This window comes from Drosophila montana, unplaced genomic scaffold (genome assembly GCF_035044405.1).
Source record: "Drosophila montana isolate Dmon_TW-CO22-7 unplaced genomic scaffold, ASM3504440v1 contig_2127_1, whole genome shotgun sequence".
Classification (NCBI taxonomy): Eukaryota; Metazoa; Arthropoda; class Insecta; order Diptera; family Drosophilidae; genus Drosophila; species Drosophila montana.
This window is the reverse complement of record NW_026997035.1, coordinates 1,277,419-1,294,072: the sequence shown is the minus strand read 5'-3', so window position 1 is coordinate 1,294,072 and position 16,654 is coordinate 1,277,419. Positions and strand designations below refer to the sequence as shown.

The following is a 16,654-nucleotide window of genomic DNA, read 5'->3' as shown; positions in this document are numbered from 1 at the left end:
TTCTTGAAATTCTGCGTGCACTTGCAATTAATCTAACAAATGCCGCGATCTGGCAACACTAAATATGTTTGTGGGGTGCATTAAGTTGGCTGCGCCTGAATAAGAGCTCGAATTTATAGTCAATTTTCGTGTCTGCAGTGTTTTAATTAATGTGTTTGAACAGATTTTGTGTACTACGCATAGCATAAACGTAGTTAACATCTTTATTGCCCTAATGTTTGGCTTGCCCTACCAAGAAATTGTTCAGATATTAATATAATATTGATATTAACATCAATTGAAAAATACAAGTTGTAGTAAAATTTTCATATTTTCGCTCATTCATCCTCTTATGATATAGAGCATTATATATTTCTTCATTTATCCAAGTTTGGTATATTTATATTTACGCATATGTCTATTCATTTGGGTTTCTCTTTCTTGTTCTACTGATAGGGAAACATTTTGCATTTTATTTATGTTAAGCCGATTTCGACGAGCCTTATAAACTATGTATATATTATATATCAATACATGCATTTCATGAAAAGCAACGCAAGTCACATAAATTAAGTTCCCACATTATATAAATATGTTACATTTAGTTTTTATTGCAACATATTTCAGTCAGATTTAGGGTTCCATTATCAGAATTGTATTTAAATTAATTTAACTAGAGCCAAGTGTGAGATCAGATTTGATGAAATTTTTGTATAGAGCTGGTAACAAATACTAATAGCTATAAAGAAACTGAATAAATATATGTAACTACTTACTGTAAGTGCTGCAAACTCCCATACTAAATCGAGACTAGACCAAAAACTCGACACATGTGAGGTCTTTAGCATTTCTTAAGTACATTTTTTCTTGGAGGGACACACGTTTGTAAAGTGTTAACGATTTTGCTAATAAATGACTATTTTATATTTTCCTAGAAACCAAGCGTATAATATATATTATTTATCTTTTGGCCACTAATTGCTTTCTAAGCGACTTTTGACGCCACCCTTGTCGCGTCTATATAAATAGCTGGAGACTGTTAAAACAGCTCGAGTTCTTAGCAAAATGTTTCGACTTCTGGTGCTCATTTGCTGTCTGCAGCTGTGGAGCTGTCAGAAAGCCCCCGAGAAATATATCGTTGCCAGTTTTGGCAAGGTGAGCACAGTTCCGAAACGTCTGTATGAGTCAAGTATATTGAAATTCAAGTGTTTTGCCAGGTCAATTGGTTTCAGGCACATCAAATATGCCACCGATCCGACATGATTCTAGCCACAGTCACCAGCTATGAGCAGCATGTGCAGGTGATTCGCAGCATAGCTCTCAATGGTAAAAAAGAACTTTCTAAATTGTTTATATCCACTTCGTTCCTATCAATTCAATCACTGTTCAGGTCATTTGCTGGGCTATGAAGGATTCTGGCTGGGCGCCAGCAATTTGTCGGATTTGAAATCGTGGACTTGGCTGGGCCTTGGTATACCCTTGGGCTATAAGAGATGGGCCAACGATGAGCCACAGTCGGATTTAATTGGTAATGAGGGCTGCATGGTTTTGGGGCTGGACACGTCCTGGTACAGTGTGGACTGCCGCAGTGAATACTATTTCATTTGCGAAAGACAATGCAACTCAACAAAATCCCTTGAGCCCTTGTACATATAAATCGAAATGCAGCTCCTTATACTATAAATCAATTCGACTGCAACGTAGTTGTTTATTTTTTGTAAAATATATTGAAAAAAAAAAGAAGAAATATGCGACACTAAAAGAATCTATTTCAACCCAATGTAATTTAAGGGTTGGTTGAAAAGCAACAAACTCATCGAAGTGCTGCAATTGGGGTGTGTTTTTGTGTGTCATTAAAATTCTCGTTTGCTTTTTCTCAAATTGTAGATACTTATTCATACTTTAGTCACTCGACTTTCGCCAACGACCATACCACGCTGAATACATCGGTTCTCGTCCGATCACCGAAATTAAGCAGCGTCGGGCGCGGTTAGTACTTAGATGGGGGACCGCTTGGGAACACCGCGTGTTGTTGGCATCGGTTGACAACCTATTTTTTAATAACTTCATGACAGTTATCTCTCAGCTCTTAAATCTCATAATTACAAATATTCTGCCTTGCCTTGTCATTTACACAAATTTATTTTGACATTGCCCGATTCAAATTTTATTATATTTTTATAGACTTTAAACTTACATATATCTTAGTCTTATAAAAATACCTTGTTATAAAAGATAACAGCAACTTCATTGAACCTATGAATGGGTCCATATATATATATATACATATGTATATATATATATTTTTTTTATATAATTATATATTTGTATTTACGTATTCAACTCTAAGCTTACACTCTGACTAATTCTATCGTCATCTATCAGTAGGCGGGAGACGAAGTATTCTATAAAAACATCACTGAAAGAGCAGAAAAGCAGAGATAATGTTAATAAGCTTTATCGGCTTGCCGAGCCTTACTTAAACTAGTGAGAATCGCGTAGTAGAGTAATGTTTATAAATACGATTCTATGTTAAATTTCAGTTCAGCTCAAAATACAAATATGGTTAAATACATACATACACGTAACTATTCAAATACATACAAACAAACATTCATACATACGACTGTAAAAGTTATTGCTTTTTTTTTTAAATATAATACCAGTATTTTTAATGACCTCCACTAAAGCCATATCCTCCTTTATAGTCGACTCCCCCTTCCAGTATTAAGGCCACCGCCACCTCCTTTTGAAGTGAAGCCTATGAAACTTACTTGAATTTCTGAGAATGGGATAGCAGGACATTTTTAAGAAAGGTTGTTTCGAATTTTCAACATATAAACATACAAAATATATGCATACGTTCATATACAGATATAAATGGTTACTTAATATATACATACATGCATACACACGTACATACACACGCACATTCATACACACATAAGTACATATTTCATACATACATACAAACATGCATATATGCATACGCGCATACATACAAATATACACAAATATATATTCATATTCACATCCAAAAATTTATACATATAGCGGGTACTTCCTGGCTTTATCCGTGGCAATTTGTATGCTTACACTTTTAAATATAACTTTTCATCCAACTTGGGGCCGTGCAAAATTTAAATCTAACTCTACCACCTTGAACTCCACTTCTATTCGAAAATAAGTTTAAAATCAATCGAACTATGAACCAAAAGATGGAAACAACGGTATTAGCCTATACAATTGTTATCTGATGAAAATCGTTAGGTTATTAATATTAAACTATTAATAAATAAGAAAGTTAATATAAAAATAGTTAGATTAGGTGGAATATAAAATTGCAATGTTGATTTGATATGAATTGTCTGCGAATTTCAGTTATCATATATTAAATCTGTCGAGTGACATACGAATTCACAATTGCTTGTTCTAGAATTGTAGATACATATTCACGCATTAGCCAGTAGACTCTCGCCAACGACCATACTACGCTGAATACATCGGTTCTCGTCCGATCACCGAAATTAAGCAGCGTCGGGCGCGGTTAGTACTTAGATGGGGGACCGCTTGGGAACACCGCGTGTTGTTGGCATCGGTTGATAACCTATTTTTTAAACAAATTAATAGCTGCAGAGAATTTTTCTTTTTCATTCATTTTTAGTATCTGCTGAAAATAATAAATAAATTATCTCTCATCTTATTGATTTAAATATTGTGCTTCGGCCTTTTATTTATTTGTACATCGACATAAGTTAGTTATATATAAAGATAATAATAAATAAACAAATTTCTTAGAAAATGCAGTACAAAATAATAAAACTTAAGAGAATTATTTGAGCAGCAATGAGTTCAAACCAAATATACTACATTACAGTTTGTTTAATTAGCTTAATTTTTGACGTGTAACCCATTTATAAAGGGCATGTTTATGTATATCATAGTTGCAGGCTTTCTATGTTGGAATAGCTTGCTGTTTCCCACAGCTGCATAGCGTATGTCCATACTGGTTAAAGATAATCGCAAGACAGCGACTTTTTCTAAAAATAAATTTAAAATTAAAATAAGCACAAAAATCGAATTCTGATTGCAATTTGAACTTTTAATATATATGAAAATATTCCATTACATTTATGATGCAAGTGCAACTATGAATAGCACCTCATACGCAAGCTTTTTCGCACAGGAAGTGACGCTGTTCTCTGCAATTCTCAGCTGCCCAATCGCCTGTGACTCCATTTAAGGTGACGCAATTATAGCCACCCCCTATCTGACCTGCGAAATTTCGATAGCCTAGTCGCTCTCCACTGCTCTGCCATATATATTGATTGATATCGCCCAGGTTTGAGCCCGAGGTCCATAGGTTCTCGGTAGCAAGGAAAGATACAAGGGAATCATCGGCGGCGTGTATAAAATTGATAATTCGGTCCTGAACTGTTTCCGACGGAATGCTGGCTAGTTTGAAACCATTTGCAGCACAAACGAGCTGAGCCTCAAACCAGTCAAGCTAAAATGGAACAATTATTCAGTTGATGCCGATTGCCGATTGCTTAATGTTTTTACCTTAGCGTATGTGCTCAATCCATATACGCTATTATTATAGGAAAAAATATTAAGGATGGGCTGTGGTGCCTCCTCATCCTCGAGCAATTGCTCGAAGTCATCTTCAGCCCCTGCCGTGCTTGCAGTGCAGAACAGCCAGAAAAGACCGAGAACTATGGACTTCATTTTGTAAAGAGCCCAAAACTGCATTCCCTTTTATACAATTTGCCGATGTCAAAACTAATTGACGAGTGAATCCATCATTGTCATTCGATAAGCTAAACATCTAATTATTTGATTATTTTGCTAAATTTTAATGACTCGAAACTTGTTAAGGGCCTTAATCTGTCTTATATTCTTATATTTTCTAAGGAGTAGCAAAAAATATATAACCTTTATATAATAATTTGAGGTTAAAATAATTATATTTTGAAACAAAAATATTTAACAAATTTGGACAAGATATCTCTGTCTTTTATCTGCCTGCAGTGGAAAGATAATTCATTATAAAAATCATTTATATAGGCCCAAAAAGTTAGATAGATTGAGGAGCTTCAATGACAAAACCAGTTAGTCTCATAGAAACTATATATATTTTAATGGCTCAGAAATGTGTTCTGCATATTGCAAGCCATATTTTATTTGAAAAATTATCCAAGGTAAGAATACTAATAAAAATATTACTAAAACCCTTGTAGACATTTGACCAACGGTTTTACAGATATGTAAAAATAGTGAAGCTCGCAAATGAAGCGTTTGATGAAAACAGAATAATTTGCCATATTAAATCCTGCTATTCAACTTATCTTCCCTATAGCAGCTATATGATATAGTTGTCCGATATTTCTATTACTATTACTACTACTTCTTTTCGACCGATTCTATGACATCTATATGATATAGTTCTCCAATGATGATTGAATTTGCATATGTGTAGGGAGTTTAGTCAAGATATCTTAATAAACAAAAAAGGTTTACATACAAGAATCTTGTTATCGACTGATTGATTCCTATGGCAGCTATATATTATAGTGGTCTGATCCGGCCGGTTCCGCCAAATGCCTGAAAAAGAAAGACGGACCTATCCAAAGTTTCAAGACAATAGATACAAAACAAGTTCGCATAGAAACAGACAGACGAATAGAAGAGCAGACGTACAAACGAACCTGCCTAATTAAACTCGGCTGTTAATGCTGATCTAGAATATATATACCTAATGGGCTCGAAGATGTCTTCTTCTACGCGTTACACATTTCATGACCAAAATTATAACACCCTTTATAAGGGCATAAAAATATGAATTATGAAATAAAAAGTAGTAGGTACAACTGCGACTCGAACCCCATTGTGACGCAGGCGAAATTTGTGTCTACCCTCTGGGCTACTATTCAAGGCAGTTCGCCGCAACTAAAACAGTATATGTACGCTTGAGTGGCTGAGCTTTGAACAGCTTTTAAAAGCTTTACAAAAGCTTCAAGTGACGCGCATGAAGACTACTTGAAATGATAAAATAAACACATTGCTGGCTGTTAAATGAGATATTTTTTAAAGTTTTTACTAATTGAATTAAAAATGTAGTTTTTATTGCAATCAGAAATTTGTATTAACATATATTATAGATATTTTGGGAGTATTTCATTGGCAACGTGGTTCGCACACAAAGTGACGTCTCGCATTGCAATCTTCAGGAATCCAGTAACCGGTAACAGCATGTAGGCCAGCACATAGATATGAATTAGGAGGTGGATTTTGGAAATTGCGATACTTGAATGCGGAACCAGTGCTGAACCAGCTCCATTTATTAGTGTTGGCCAGATTTGTGCCGGAGGTCCAAACCGGTTCGTTGACAGATTGCAATTGGTCCGACTTGAGCATAAAATTGAAAACATGGTAGTGCTTGGTTTGGGTCTCCAAACTGACCAAGGTCCAGCCCAGTGAAGCACAAGCGGCTTCAGCTTGGAACCAATTCAGCTAGAAATTGAATTTGAATTTCAGCTTTGTATTGTTATATCATCACATTTGTTGTTCACTTTTATTACCTTCAAAGTTGTCGCTATTGCGAAGTCTTCCGTTTGATAAAAAATAGGCAACGCCTGCAATTGACTTGCTATATCTTGAGGCTGTAGTTCCAGCTCTTGTGCCGATGCCAATGTGCACAGCAGGGAGCAGAGTAGACCGACACCTAGAGACTTCATTTTGTGAGACGTGCAATGCATTGTCTGCCCTTTTATAGAGCCAAACGAAGAGGTTGCAGCTAATTGCCTGGTGCATTCATCAATGTCATTTGATAAGCTCGAAATCTAAGTAGTTTTGTCCCTTAAATTTGTTGCATTTGCTGCGGGGGTTTCAATTTTTTAGTTATTTTTCCTTTTTCTCATGACATTTGCCATAAATTTTGCTTACAGTAAATCTCAATTTTAAGCGTTGCGTAAATCCGTTTGCCATTTTTATGGCAAAAATTCAGCGCTAATAATGTTATCCCAGTGCTTTAGAGCTGGGGTGCCACGAAATTTATCGAAAAAATGTAAAAGCATATCTCATTTAACTGTGCTGTCAGAGCAGCAGCAGAGTTTAGGGCGGGCGGAGGTGGAGAGGGGTGTTGTTATGACGGGTCAAGGATTGGCAATTGCCATAGCTACTGTATTAGGGTGCACCCTCTTTTAGCTCTAACTTTTCGCCCCCGCTCGATGTGCATTTCCTTTTCTACTCACATATATTTTTTTTTGCGTGCTGGCCAAAGTGTTTACGAGTCCCTTTGGGATTGGACAACAAGAACGAAATGTGCAAGCACAGATCGCTGCGTTTTTTCCCTTTCGAGGGTTCCAACAAGATATAAAATCAAAAATTGCTGCTGCTGCTGCAGCTGTGTGTGTGTGTGGTTGTGTTGGTGTATGCGTGCCGTACGGGGCGTATGGATAATATGATTTCTGTTTCTTTGAATGGCATGCCATTTGCATTTGCCAAGACAGCATAAAAGTTACTTGCTCGACTATTTGTTTACAAGGTCTTGCCAGCGGGCAAGTGTTTCGGCAAAGTTTGCTAACTTAAAAGCTAAAATTCTTAAATCTTATATATCTAATATCTAAAGTATAGCTAGAAAATATTTTCTAATTATCAAGCAATTAAAGAAATAAAATTATTTAAATAAAAAGTTCTAGAACAGTTGTAAAGCAACTGAGAAGTAAAAAGGAAAAATATTTAAAACATTTTTTATTAACTTTATAAAAATATGTTTAGAGGAGCAAACTATTTATTAAAATTAGTATGATTTTAATATATGCATAACTTTTAATAATATTCTATATTTTCTTTATAAATATTCAATATTCTATTCATGAATAACTTTAACATATCGTATTAGGAAACACATGGATCTACGCAATGCCGGAGACTTCTACTTTTAAATAAACAAAAAACAGTTCTTAGAAACTGGGTAAAAAGTGTCTAAAATAAACAAGACGCCACTTTGGCAACATTTTTCGTGTCGGTCCTGTGGCGCAATGGATAACGCGTCTGACTACGGATCAGAAGATTCCAGGTTCGACTCCTGGCAGGATCGTTAAGTTTTTCTTTTTATTACATCATTGAAAATGCTTTTATAAACTAAATATTAAAGTATGTAATAAATTATATTAAATTTAAGTGAAATGTGTAAGAGAAAAATAAAAAATTATATTTCGCCCAACGTGGGGCTCGAACCCACGACCCTGAGATTAAGAGTCTCATGCTCTACCGACTGAGCTAGCCGGGCACTTGGCAACATGATCACCAAATATATTGAAGGATTCAGCCCAGAGATCTATAAGTAAAATCTAAAAAAATAAATGAAAGAATAAAAAGGAAAATACTTTATAAATAAATAGAGCAGAGTTCCGTATAAAATTTCAAAATATATATAAAGGAATATAAAAGAATGATTTTTTCTTCGCGTGCAGCAAAAATTAAGCGTGGCTGTGCGCTCTTGTTGAATGTGCGCAATTAGATTGTAAAACTTGTTGACAAGATGACATGATCTATTAGCTTTGGTTATTTGTCTTTTGCGCTGGGTGCAGGAAAAATTGCAATTAAATTGGCTACTGCAGCAGGAAACTGAGAGCAAAGTACGCGAACGACAGCATCAACAAAGACAACAGCAGCAGAGATGGGCGGGTTGATAGGGGGGCTAAAACTGACAACAAAAGTCACGCAGAATAAATGCGTCCTGCGTCCTGCGTCCGGGGGCTCGGGCTCGGGCGAGGTCTCTAAAGCTAAGGACCAATGGCTGCTGTTGCTGCTGCTGCTTGCACTTAATTTATGCGAAACTGGGGTTGGGCCAGCAGAAGTTGTGGCTGTTGGTGTCATTCTGCCTGGTGGCCATTTTCACAGCACGTTAAACGAAGGTCGTGAATGGCTAAGCCAATGCTTAGCTTTCATTTTAAAGCGTGGAAATTCATCTTATGCTCACAATTGGCTCTGGCCCCAGCAAAACTTAATACAGTTTAATCCATTTGTTTCGTGCCCCTAGTTAGCCTTGCCGCACAAGGCTGCAAAGAATTACAAATGTTGCCCCACGAGCTGCTGCACAAGGCTTTTACATATTGCCCGTCAGGACTGTCTGTGAAAAAATCAAAATAAGTCGCAAGGGTACTGATAACAATTCGTATTGAATTAGCAAACTGAAACAAAAATTATTTTAAAAATAACAAAAAGGCTGTCAACCGATGCCAACAACACGCGGTGTTCCCAAGCGGCCCCTCATCTAAGTACTAACCGCGCCCGACGCTGCTTAATTTCGGTGATCGGACGAGAACCGATGTATTCAGCGTAGTATGGTCGTTGGCGAAAGTCGAGTGACTAAAGCATGAATAAGTATCTACAATTTGACAATAAGCAGCTGTGAATTTTTATATATTCGACTATGTTAATAAATGCCTGCATTTTTTTAAAAGCATTTATAAGGCTCGTTGAAATTGGGTTATCATAAATAAAATGCATAATGTTTCACTAACAAGAACGAAAAGGGAAACCCAATCAATGTATATATGCATAAATATAAAAATACCAAAGTTGCATAAATGATAAAAATTATAATGCTCTATTTCACCAGGAATTATCGCCCCTTATTCTTATCTACGTGCACAACAGATGCTATGCACGATCCTTTTCGCGTGTTATGTAAATATTACAATAGTTTGCATCACGTTTTTCTACCCAACTTTCTCTACTCCTAATAAAATCATTGCTTTTAGGATACCTTCGGGAACTCACTGACCATTCCCAGCTATGAGCAGGGGCATAGTTTGCCGCACAGGCCATACATCTTCTCCCACCCGATCAGTGATTTCCCATTACTATCTCTTTATCTTATCTACTTAATACTCTATTTTTTTAGCATACATTTCATTACTTTGTTAACAACTTCTTACTTTCTTCTTTCCTATTCATTGTATTTTCTTAAATAATATAGTAAATTAAGATTATTTGTAATTTTACTTAAAAAAACTATTTTCTCGCGTCACTGACAAAATTGGCTGTGAAAAGGGGCACAGCTGGCCGGACTGGCAAATAAAACACCTCCATCGGTCGGTGATGCTATTAGAAAATTGTGTATCCTAACTAGGCTTTTAGCATTTAATTTTCATAAAGAATGTATAATGTATTGAATAAAATAAAACTACTAAAATTTCGGCAGAGATAACTTTATAGCAAGCACTTTATATATAGGAATTTATAATATAACTAAAATATGCTTATGTACAAATAAATTAGAGAAAATGGCGAAACAGATTATTTAAATGAACGAGATTTAATAGCTAAGAGATTATTACATTTATTTTAAGCAGATACCAAAAATTAAAAAGAAGTAAACATTTATATTCAGCTAATATAAAAAGGGTTATTAACCGATTAAATTAATAAGATTAAATTAATAAGATTTAAAAGCTGAGAGATAATTTATTTTTTATTTTCAGCGGATGCTAAAAACGTATGAAAAAGAAAAATTCTCCTCAACTATTATAATATATTAAAAAAAAGGTTGTCAACCGATGCCAACAACACGCGGTGTTCCCAAGCGGTCCCCCATCTAAGTACTAACCGCGCCCGACGCTGCTTAATTTCGGTGATCGGACGAGAACCGATGTATTCAGCGTAGTATGGTCGTTGGCGAAAGTCGAATGACTAAATCATGAATAAGTATCTACAATTTGACAATAAGCAGTTGTGAATTCGTATGTCACTCGACAGATTTAATATATGATAACAGAAATTCGCGGCCATTTCGTAGCAAATCAACATTTATGTATTTCTTATGCGGGTCTTAATTTTGATTGCAATTTTATATTCCAGCTAATATAATTAATTTTATTTTAATTTTCTTAATTATTAGTAGTTTAAAATAATAGCCTAACGATTTTCATCAGATAACAATTGTACAGGCTAATACCGTTGTTTCCATCTTTTGGTTCATAGTTCGATGGATTTTAAACGTATTTTCAAATAGAAGTGGAGTTCAAGGTGGTAGAGTTAGATTTAAATTTTGCACAGCCCCAAGTTGGATGAAAAGTTATATTTAAAAGTGTAAGCATACAAATTGCCACGGATAAAGCCAGGATGTGAATATGAATATATATTTGTGTATATTTGTATGTATGCGCGTATGCATGTATGTACGTTTGTATGTATGTATGAAATATGTTCTTATGTGTGTATGAATGTGCGTGTGTATGTACGTGTGTATGTACGTGTGCATGTATGTATATATTAAGTAACCATTTATATCTGTATATGAACGTATGCATATATTTTGTATGTTTATATGTTGAAAATTCGAAACAACCTTTCTTAAAAATGTCCTGCTATCCCATTCTCAGAAATTCAAGTAAGTTTCATAGGCTTCACTTCAACAGGAGGTGGCGGTGGCCTTAATACTGGAAGGGGGAGTCGACTATTAAGGAGGATATGGCTTTAGTGGAGGTCATTAAAAATACTGGTATTATATTTTAAAAAAAAAAGCAATAACTTTTACAGTCGTATGTATGAATGTTTGTTTGTATGTATTTGAATAGTTACGTGTATGTATGTATTTAAGCATATTTGTATTTTGAGCTGAACTGAAATTTAACATAGAATCGTATTTATAAACATTGCTCTACTACGCGATTCTCACTAGTTTAAGTAAGGCTCGGCAAGCTTATAAAGCTTATTAACATTATCTCTGCTTTTCTGCTCTTTCAGTGATGTTTTTATAGAATACTTCGTTTCCCGCCTACTGATAGATGACGATAGAATTATTCAGAGTGTAAGCTTAGAGTTGAATACGTAAATACAAATATATAATTATATATAAAAATATATATATATACATATATATATATATATATATATGGACCCATTCATAGGTTCAATGAAGTTGCTGTTATCATTTATAACAAGGTATTTTTATAAGACTAAGATATGTAAGTTTAAAATCTATAAAAATATAATAAAATTTGAATCGGGCAATGTCAAAATAAATTTGTATAAATGGCAAGGCAAGGCAGAATATTTGAAATTATGAGATTCAAAAGCTGAGAGATAAATTAATTTATTTTCAGCAAGTGCTAAAAATTTAAGAAAAAGAAAAACTCTCATGAAGTTATTCATTTATTAGAAAAAAGGTTGTCAACCGATGCCAACAACACGCGGTGTTCCCAAGCGGTCCCCCATCTAAGTACTAACCGCGCCCGACGCTGCTTAATTTCGGTGATCGGACGAGAACCGATGTATTCAGCGTAGTATGGTCGTTGGCGAAAGTCGACTGACTAAACCATGAATAAGTATCTACAATTCGAGAATAAGCAATTGTGAATTCTTATGATATTCGATAATTGTAAGCAAATGCTTCTACCTTGATTTAAATGGAAGAATTATTGGAATAATATTAAAAACTAGTTAAATGTGTATTTCAAGCAATAAAGAAATTTAATAATTTTATTGAAAAACTCTTCCAGCTGCCTTCAGTTTTGTCCCTTTTCTTAAGCAATCGCCACTCATTTAGTTTGCATTACTAAAACCCTGACCCTGCGTTCCCTCGCGAAAGAAGTTGCTTTGCCAAATCAGTGCAACAAAATCCAATGTTTCATTAAGATTTTATCGCACTTTTATGTTATTATTTTTTTGTTCTTAGTCAATGTCCCGTCAAAGCTGGAGACATTAGCGTGGTTCGCCCTCCGTTTAATTAACAAATTCTTGATGTAGCACAAGGTTCTGGGGTAAAGTTTCCAGCTAATTAGAATAATGTTGTCCTCTCCCCCCACACACACCTCCCCACCCGCTTGCCTTAGTATACCCCGAAAACGATGCAATTTGCGTGTTTATTAATTTTATGTCAATTTGCATGCAATTTCTGCTCAAGGCGAAGCTTTATCTGAGTTTCAGTCGCAGTTTTGCTTTTATGATGGCTAATCTAGCGGAATGAAATGCACTGTGCACAGTGGGGCTAATTAAAACTAATGGCCAGCCGTCCAGTTATGCGCATTTTGATGCAGGTGCCGCATCCGCACCCAAAAACTTACTACAACAACTTTAAGTAGCTATCGTAGAGTGGATTTTGTTGTTCGATGGCTTTGCCAATGCAATTCAATAAAAATGAAAAAGTCCAAAGATGCGTGAAGGTAACAAAAGTTAGATACTAAATAGAAAGAATTGCTACAGGCATCGACTAGGAGTTACCCTTTAAAGAATACTTGGAGACTTAGTCCTCCTCCAATAAATAGCAGTCAAAAAATTATTTTTAATAAATATAAATAAATAAATACAAATAAATGTAAATAAATGTTAATAAATATAAATTAAAGTAAATAAACTTAAAAAATTAAAAATAAGTACAAATAAATGCAAACGCATACAAATAAATATGAATAAAAAAAAAAATATAAATAAATATAAACAAATAAAAATAAATGTAAATAAATATATTTAAATTTTAAAAATATATAATTAAAATATGTAAATAAATATAAATAAATTTAAATAACAATAAATAAATAAATTTTAGTAGCAATAAAAATCATATTGAAAAAGTATACCAAATTCTTAGAATATATACATATTTTAGATCATTTTTTTTTTCTATTATTTTATTTATTCTACTTAAAAACATTGGAAAGAAAACAAATTTAGAATAAAACATAAATTTTGTGAATAGTTTTTTTATCCTGTTTAAAATTATGTTGAATATAATACAAATTTTAAAAATACTTCACATGTATCAATTACTATGCTAAGTACAGAGTTTTAAACTACAAAATAAAAACAGTTAAATGATGCAATAAAAATCTAAAATAACTTCTAAACAAACTATATTTTACCAAGTTTGCTTACGAAACTTTTTGGGCAACAAAAATTGGCTCATGTTGATTTTCTTTTCGGGATAAATTCCCGATGTCTAAAAAAATATTTACTTTATAGACAAACACTTGCGAGCCTGTGTAAAAGTATATCAAACCCCTTTTACAGCTTTCCATTGGTAATGGGTATACAAATCGCGTGCGACTTACGCGCAGTTTTCAATAGCACATGGGGAGAATAAGTTGAATCGGGAAATGTATTTCGTATTTCGTATTTCGTATTTGGTTTCTGCAGTTGCGGCCCTCTCGCCCGACAAGGTCAGTGCAAAGTCATCGCAAGCTGTTGCGTACGCTTGAGTTGCAGCTCCTCCCCAATCGCCCATCCTCCCATCCACACCCCCCGTGAAAACAAGTCAACTGTAAATTGGCTTAAATGCAGTATATCATTTAATTTTATGTCATTTCGCATTTTTTCACGTTGATTTTGATGTCGTTACGAAAGTTGGAAAATGCGCAAGGCTAATATTATCAAAGAGGGAAACAGGAAAAAGCTCAGGAACTGCTCGGGAGAAAATAAAGGAAGAGAAGTTTAGCTTCCAAAGCAGTCAAAAGTAAAAAAGCATTTCAAATCGAGTACTGGCTTTTATTTGTAAAATAAATAACTAAAGTTTCATTTGGTAATAGAAGAGATTAAACAATTAGGCATAGGGCTCAACAAAATTAAAATCATTAGATAAACTAAACAAAATATATGTTTGTAGCATTCAAAAAACCGTCTGCGTACGTTCGATAAATAAAAATAAAATACTGAATGGGCAAGAAAAATAATTAATTAAATAATAATACAAAGTGTAGAGATACACAAAAAAAAGGTTGTCAACCGATGCCAACAACACGCGGTGTTCCCAAGCGGTCCCCCATCTAAGTACTAACCGCGCCCGACGCTGCTTAATTTCGGTGATCGGACGAGAACCGATGTATTCAGCGTAGTATGGTCGTTGGCGAAAGTCGAGTGACTAAAGCATGAATATGTATCTACAATTTGAGAATAAGCAATTGTGAATTCTTATGTCACTCGACAGATTTAATATATAATAATAGAAGTTCGCAGACCATTCGTAGCAAATCAACATTTATGTATTTCTTTTGATTGCAATTTTATATTCCAGTTAATATAATTAATTTTATATTAATTTTCTTAATTATTAGTAGTTTAAAATAATAGCCTAACGATTTTCATCAGATAACGATTGTATAGGCTAATACCGTTGTTTCCATCTTTTGGTTCATAGTTCGATAGATTTTAAACTTATTTTCGAATAGAAGTGGACTTCAAGGTGGTAGAGTTAGATTTAAATTTTCCACGGGCGCAAACTGGATAAAAAATTATATCTATAAGTGTAAGCATACAAATTGCTACGGATAAGGCCGGGAAGAACCCGCTGTATGTATATATTTTTGGATGTGAATATGATGTATGTATATATGTATGTATGTATGTATGTATGTATGTATGTTTCTATGTATGTATGTATGAAATATGTACTTATGTGTGTATGAATGTGCGTGTGTAGGTACGTATGTGTGCATGTATATTAAGAATATTAAGTAACAATTTATATCTGAATATGAACGTATGCAAGGCAAGGCAGAATAGTTGAAATAATGAGATTCAAAAGCTGAGAGATAAATTAATTTATTATCAGCAAGTGCTAAAAATTTAAGAAAAAGAAAAACTCTCATGAAGTTATTAATTTATTAAAAAAAAGGTTGTCAACCGATGCCAACAACACGCGGTGTTCCCAAGCGGTCCCCCATCTAAGTACTAACCGCGCCCGACGCTGCTTAATTTCGGTGATCGGACGAGAACCGATGTATTCAGCGTAGTATGGTCGTTGGCGAAAGTCGAGTGACTAAAGCATGAATTTCTATCTGAAACTCAAAAATAGTCAATTGAGTGTTTTTTATAACATTTATTTTGAAGAAGGTTCGAAGAGATGTAGTTCAGCGTTCGCATTTAACCAAGCGTCAACCAAACCAAGCATTAAATAATAAGAAATACTTTAAAGTAATAATGTTAAAACTAAGTAAATAATAATATATTATCATAAACATTAAATATAAGCAAATAATAATAATTCAGAAATAATAACTAATAATTAGTATAAGAAAATGTATTATACTAAATTTGAGAGAAAATAAAAATTAAGTTATTTGGGATAGTCATTCAATAAACATTCAATGCAATGGAAATAAAGAAAAAACAATATTAATAACTTAAACACTCTCATATTTTGATTTAATAAGTCGAAGTCACGCTAGAGCTTAATAAGTACTCGCAATGTAATTTAGCTATACAGATGATATTTATTAAAACCAAAAGACGCCTTTTTGCATGTTAAATATGCGTTCTGTTAGACACATTACAAGGTAGCTAACGATACGAATGCGATGCATTTGTAATTAGCCACGTTATGGGGCGCATTACGTGGTTAAGATGCAACTGAGTGCCTCCACACTTGCAACACTCGCTGCCCGCTTTTTAAGCGCTTTTGCGACATTGCGCTGAGTAAATCGACAATTGTATTAAGTGCGTTAAGTGCTCCAGCTTCAGTGTGTGTAATAAAGCAACAACAAACACAACTTACTACAACAAAGTCTGTACATGGATATTACAAGGACTCACAGCTGTTGCCGGGAATGCATTTTACAGCGTCATTTTGTTGAGCAAAAACTTTTTTGCGGCAACCGCAATTGTTGCAAGCAACTGTTGCCCCTGCCCCATTATGACACATTTGCTTCTCCTCGAGGTTGCCAGCAGCTTA

General features: G+C 34.4%; 2 protein-coding genes, 8 non-coding genes and 1 pseudogene across 10 annotated transcripts; 3 read left to right on the top strand and 8 right to left on the bottom strand.

Moving 5' to 3' along the window:
* Positions 1–1,898: 1,898 nt before the first annotated feature.
* Positions 1,899–2,017, top strand: LOC135427219 (5S ribosomal RNA). The gene has a single exon (XR_010436012.1). It is a non-coding gene; the product is annotated as a 5S ribosomal RNA (ribosomal RNA).
* A 1,438-nt stretch (positions 2,018–3,455) lies between these two features.
* Positions 3,456–3,574, top strand: LOC135427217 (5S ribosomal RNA). The gene has a single exon (XR_010436011.1). It is a non-coding gene; the product is annotated as a 5S ribosomal RNA (ribosomal RNA).
* Positions 3,575–4,060: 486 nt separating this feature from the next.
* Positions 4,061–4,707, bottom strand: LOC135427181 (uncharacterized). Its single transcript, XM_064680629.1, has 2 exons — positions 4,543–4,707; positions 4,061–4,486 (listed from the first exon to the last, which is right to left on the bottom strand). The coding sequence occupies exons 1-2, from the start codon at positions 4,705–4,707 to the stop codon at positions 4,142–4,144; spliced, it is 510 nt and encodes a 169-aa protein (XP_064536699.1). The 3' UTR covers positions 4,061–4,141.
* A 1,375-nt stretch (positions 4,708–6,082) lies between these two features.
* On the bottom strand, positions 6,083–6,716 carry LOC135427180 (C-type mannose receptor 2). The gene is made up of 2 exons (XM_064680628.1): positions 6,561–6,716; positions 6,083–6,492 (listed from the first exon to the last, which is right to left on the bottom strand). The coding sequence occupies exons 1-2, from the start codon at positions 6,714–6,716 to the stop codon at positions 6,157–6,159; spliced, it is 492 nt and encodes a 163-aa protein (XP_064536698.1). The 3' UTR covers positions 6,083–6,156.
* Positions 6,717–8,007: 1,291 nt separating this feature from the next.
* Positions 8,008–8,080, top strand: TRNAR-ACG (transfer RNA arginine (anticodon ACG)). The gene has a single exon. It is a non-coding gene; the product is annotated as a tRNA-Arg (tRNA).
* Positions 8,081–8,199: 119 nt separating this feature from the next.
* TRNAK-CUU (transfer RNA lysine (anticodon CUU)) lies at positions 8,200–8,272 on the bottom strand. The gene has a single exon. It is a non-coding gene; the product is annotated as a tRNA-Lys (tRNA).
* A 950-nt stretch (positions 8,273–9,222) lies between these two features.
* Positions 9,223–9,341, bottom strand: LOC135427218 (5S ribosomal RNA; annotated as a pseudogene).
* A 1,207-nt stretch (positions 9,342–10,548) lies between these two features.
* Positions 10,549–10,667, bottom strand: LOC135427216 (5S ribosomal RNA). Its single transcript, XR_010436010.1, has one exon. It is a non-coding gene; the product is annotated as a 5S ribosomal RNA (ribosomal RNA).
* Positions 10,668–12,170: 1,503 nt separating this feature from the next.
* Positions 12,171–12,289, bottom strand: LOC135427215 (5S ribosomal RNA). The gene has a single exon (XR_010436009.1). It is a non-coding gene; the product is annotated as a 5S ribosomal RNA (ribosomal RNA).
* Positions 12,290–14,713: 2,424 nt separating this feature from the next.
* On the bottom strand, positions 14,714–14,832 carry LOC135427214 (5S ribosomal RNA). The gene has a single exon (XR_010436008.1). It is a non-coding gene; the product is annotated as a 5S ribosomal RNA (ribosomal RNA).
* A 778-nt stretch (positions 14,833–15,610) lies between these two features.
* LOC135427213 (5S ribosomal RNA) lies at positions 15,611–15,729 on the bottom strand. The gene has a single exon (XR_010436007.1). It is a non-coding gene; the product is annotated as a 5S ribosomal RNA (ribosomal RNA).
* Positions 15,730–16,654: the final 925 nt, after the last annotated feature.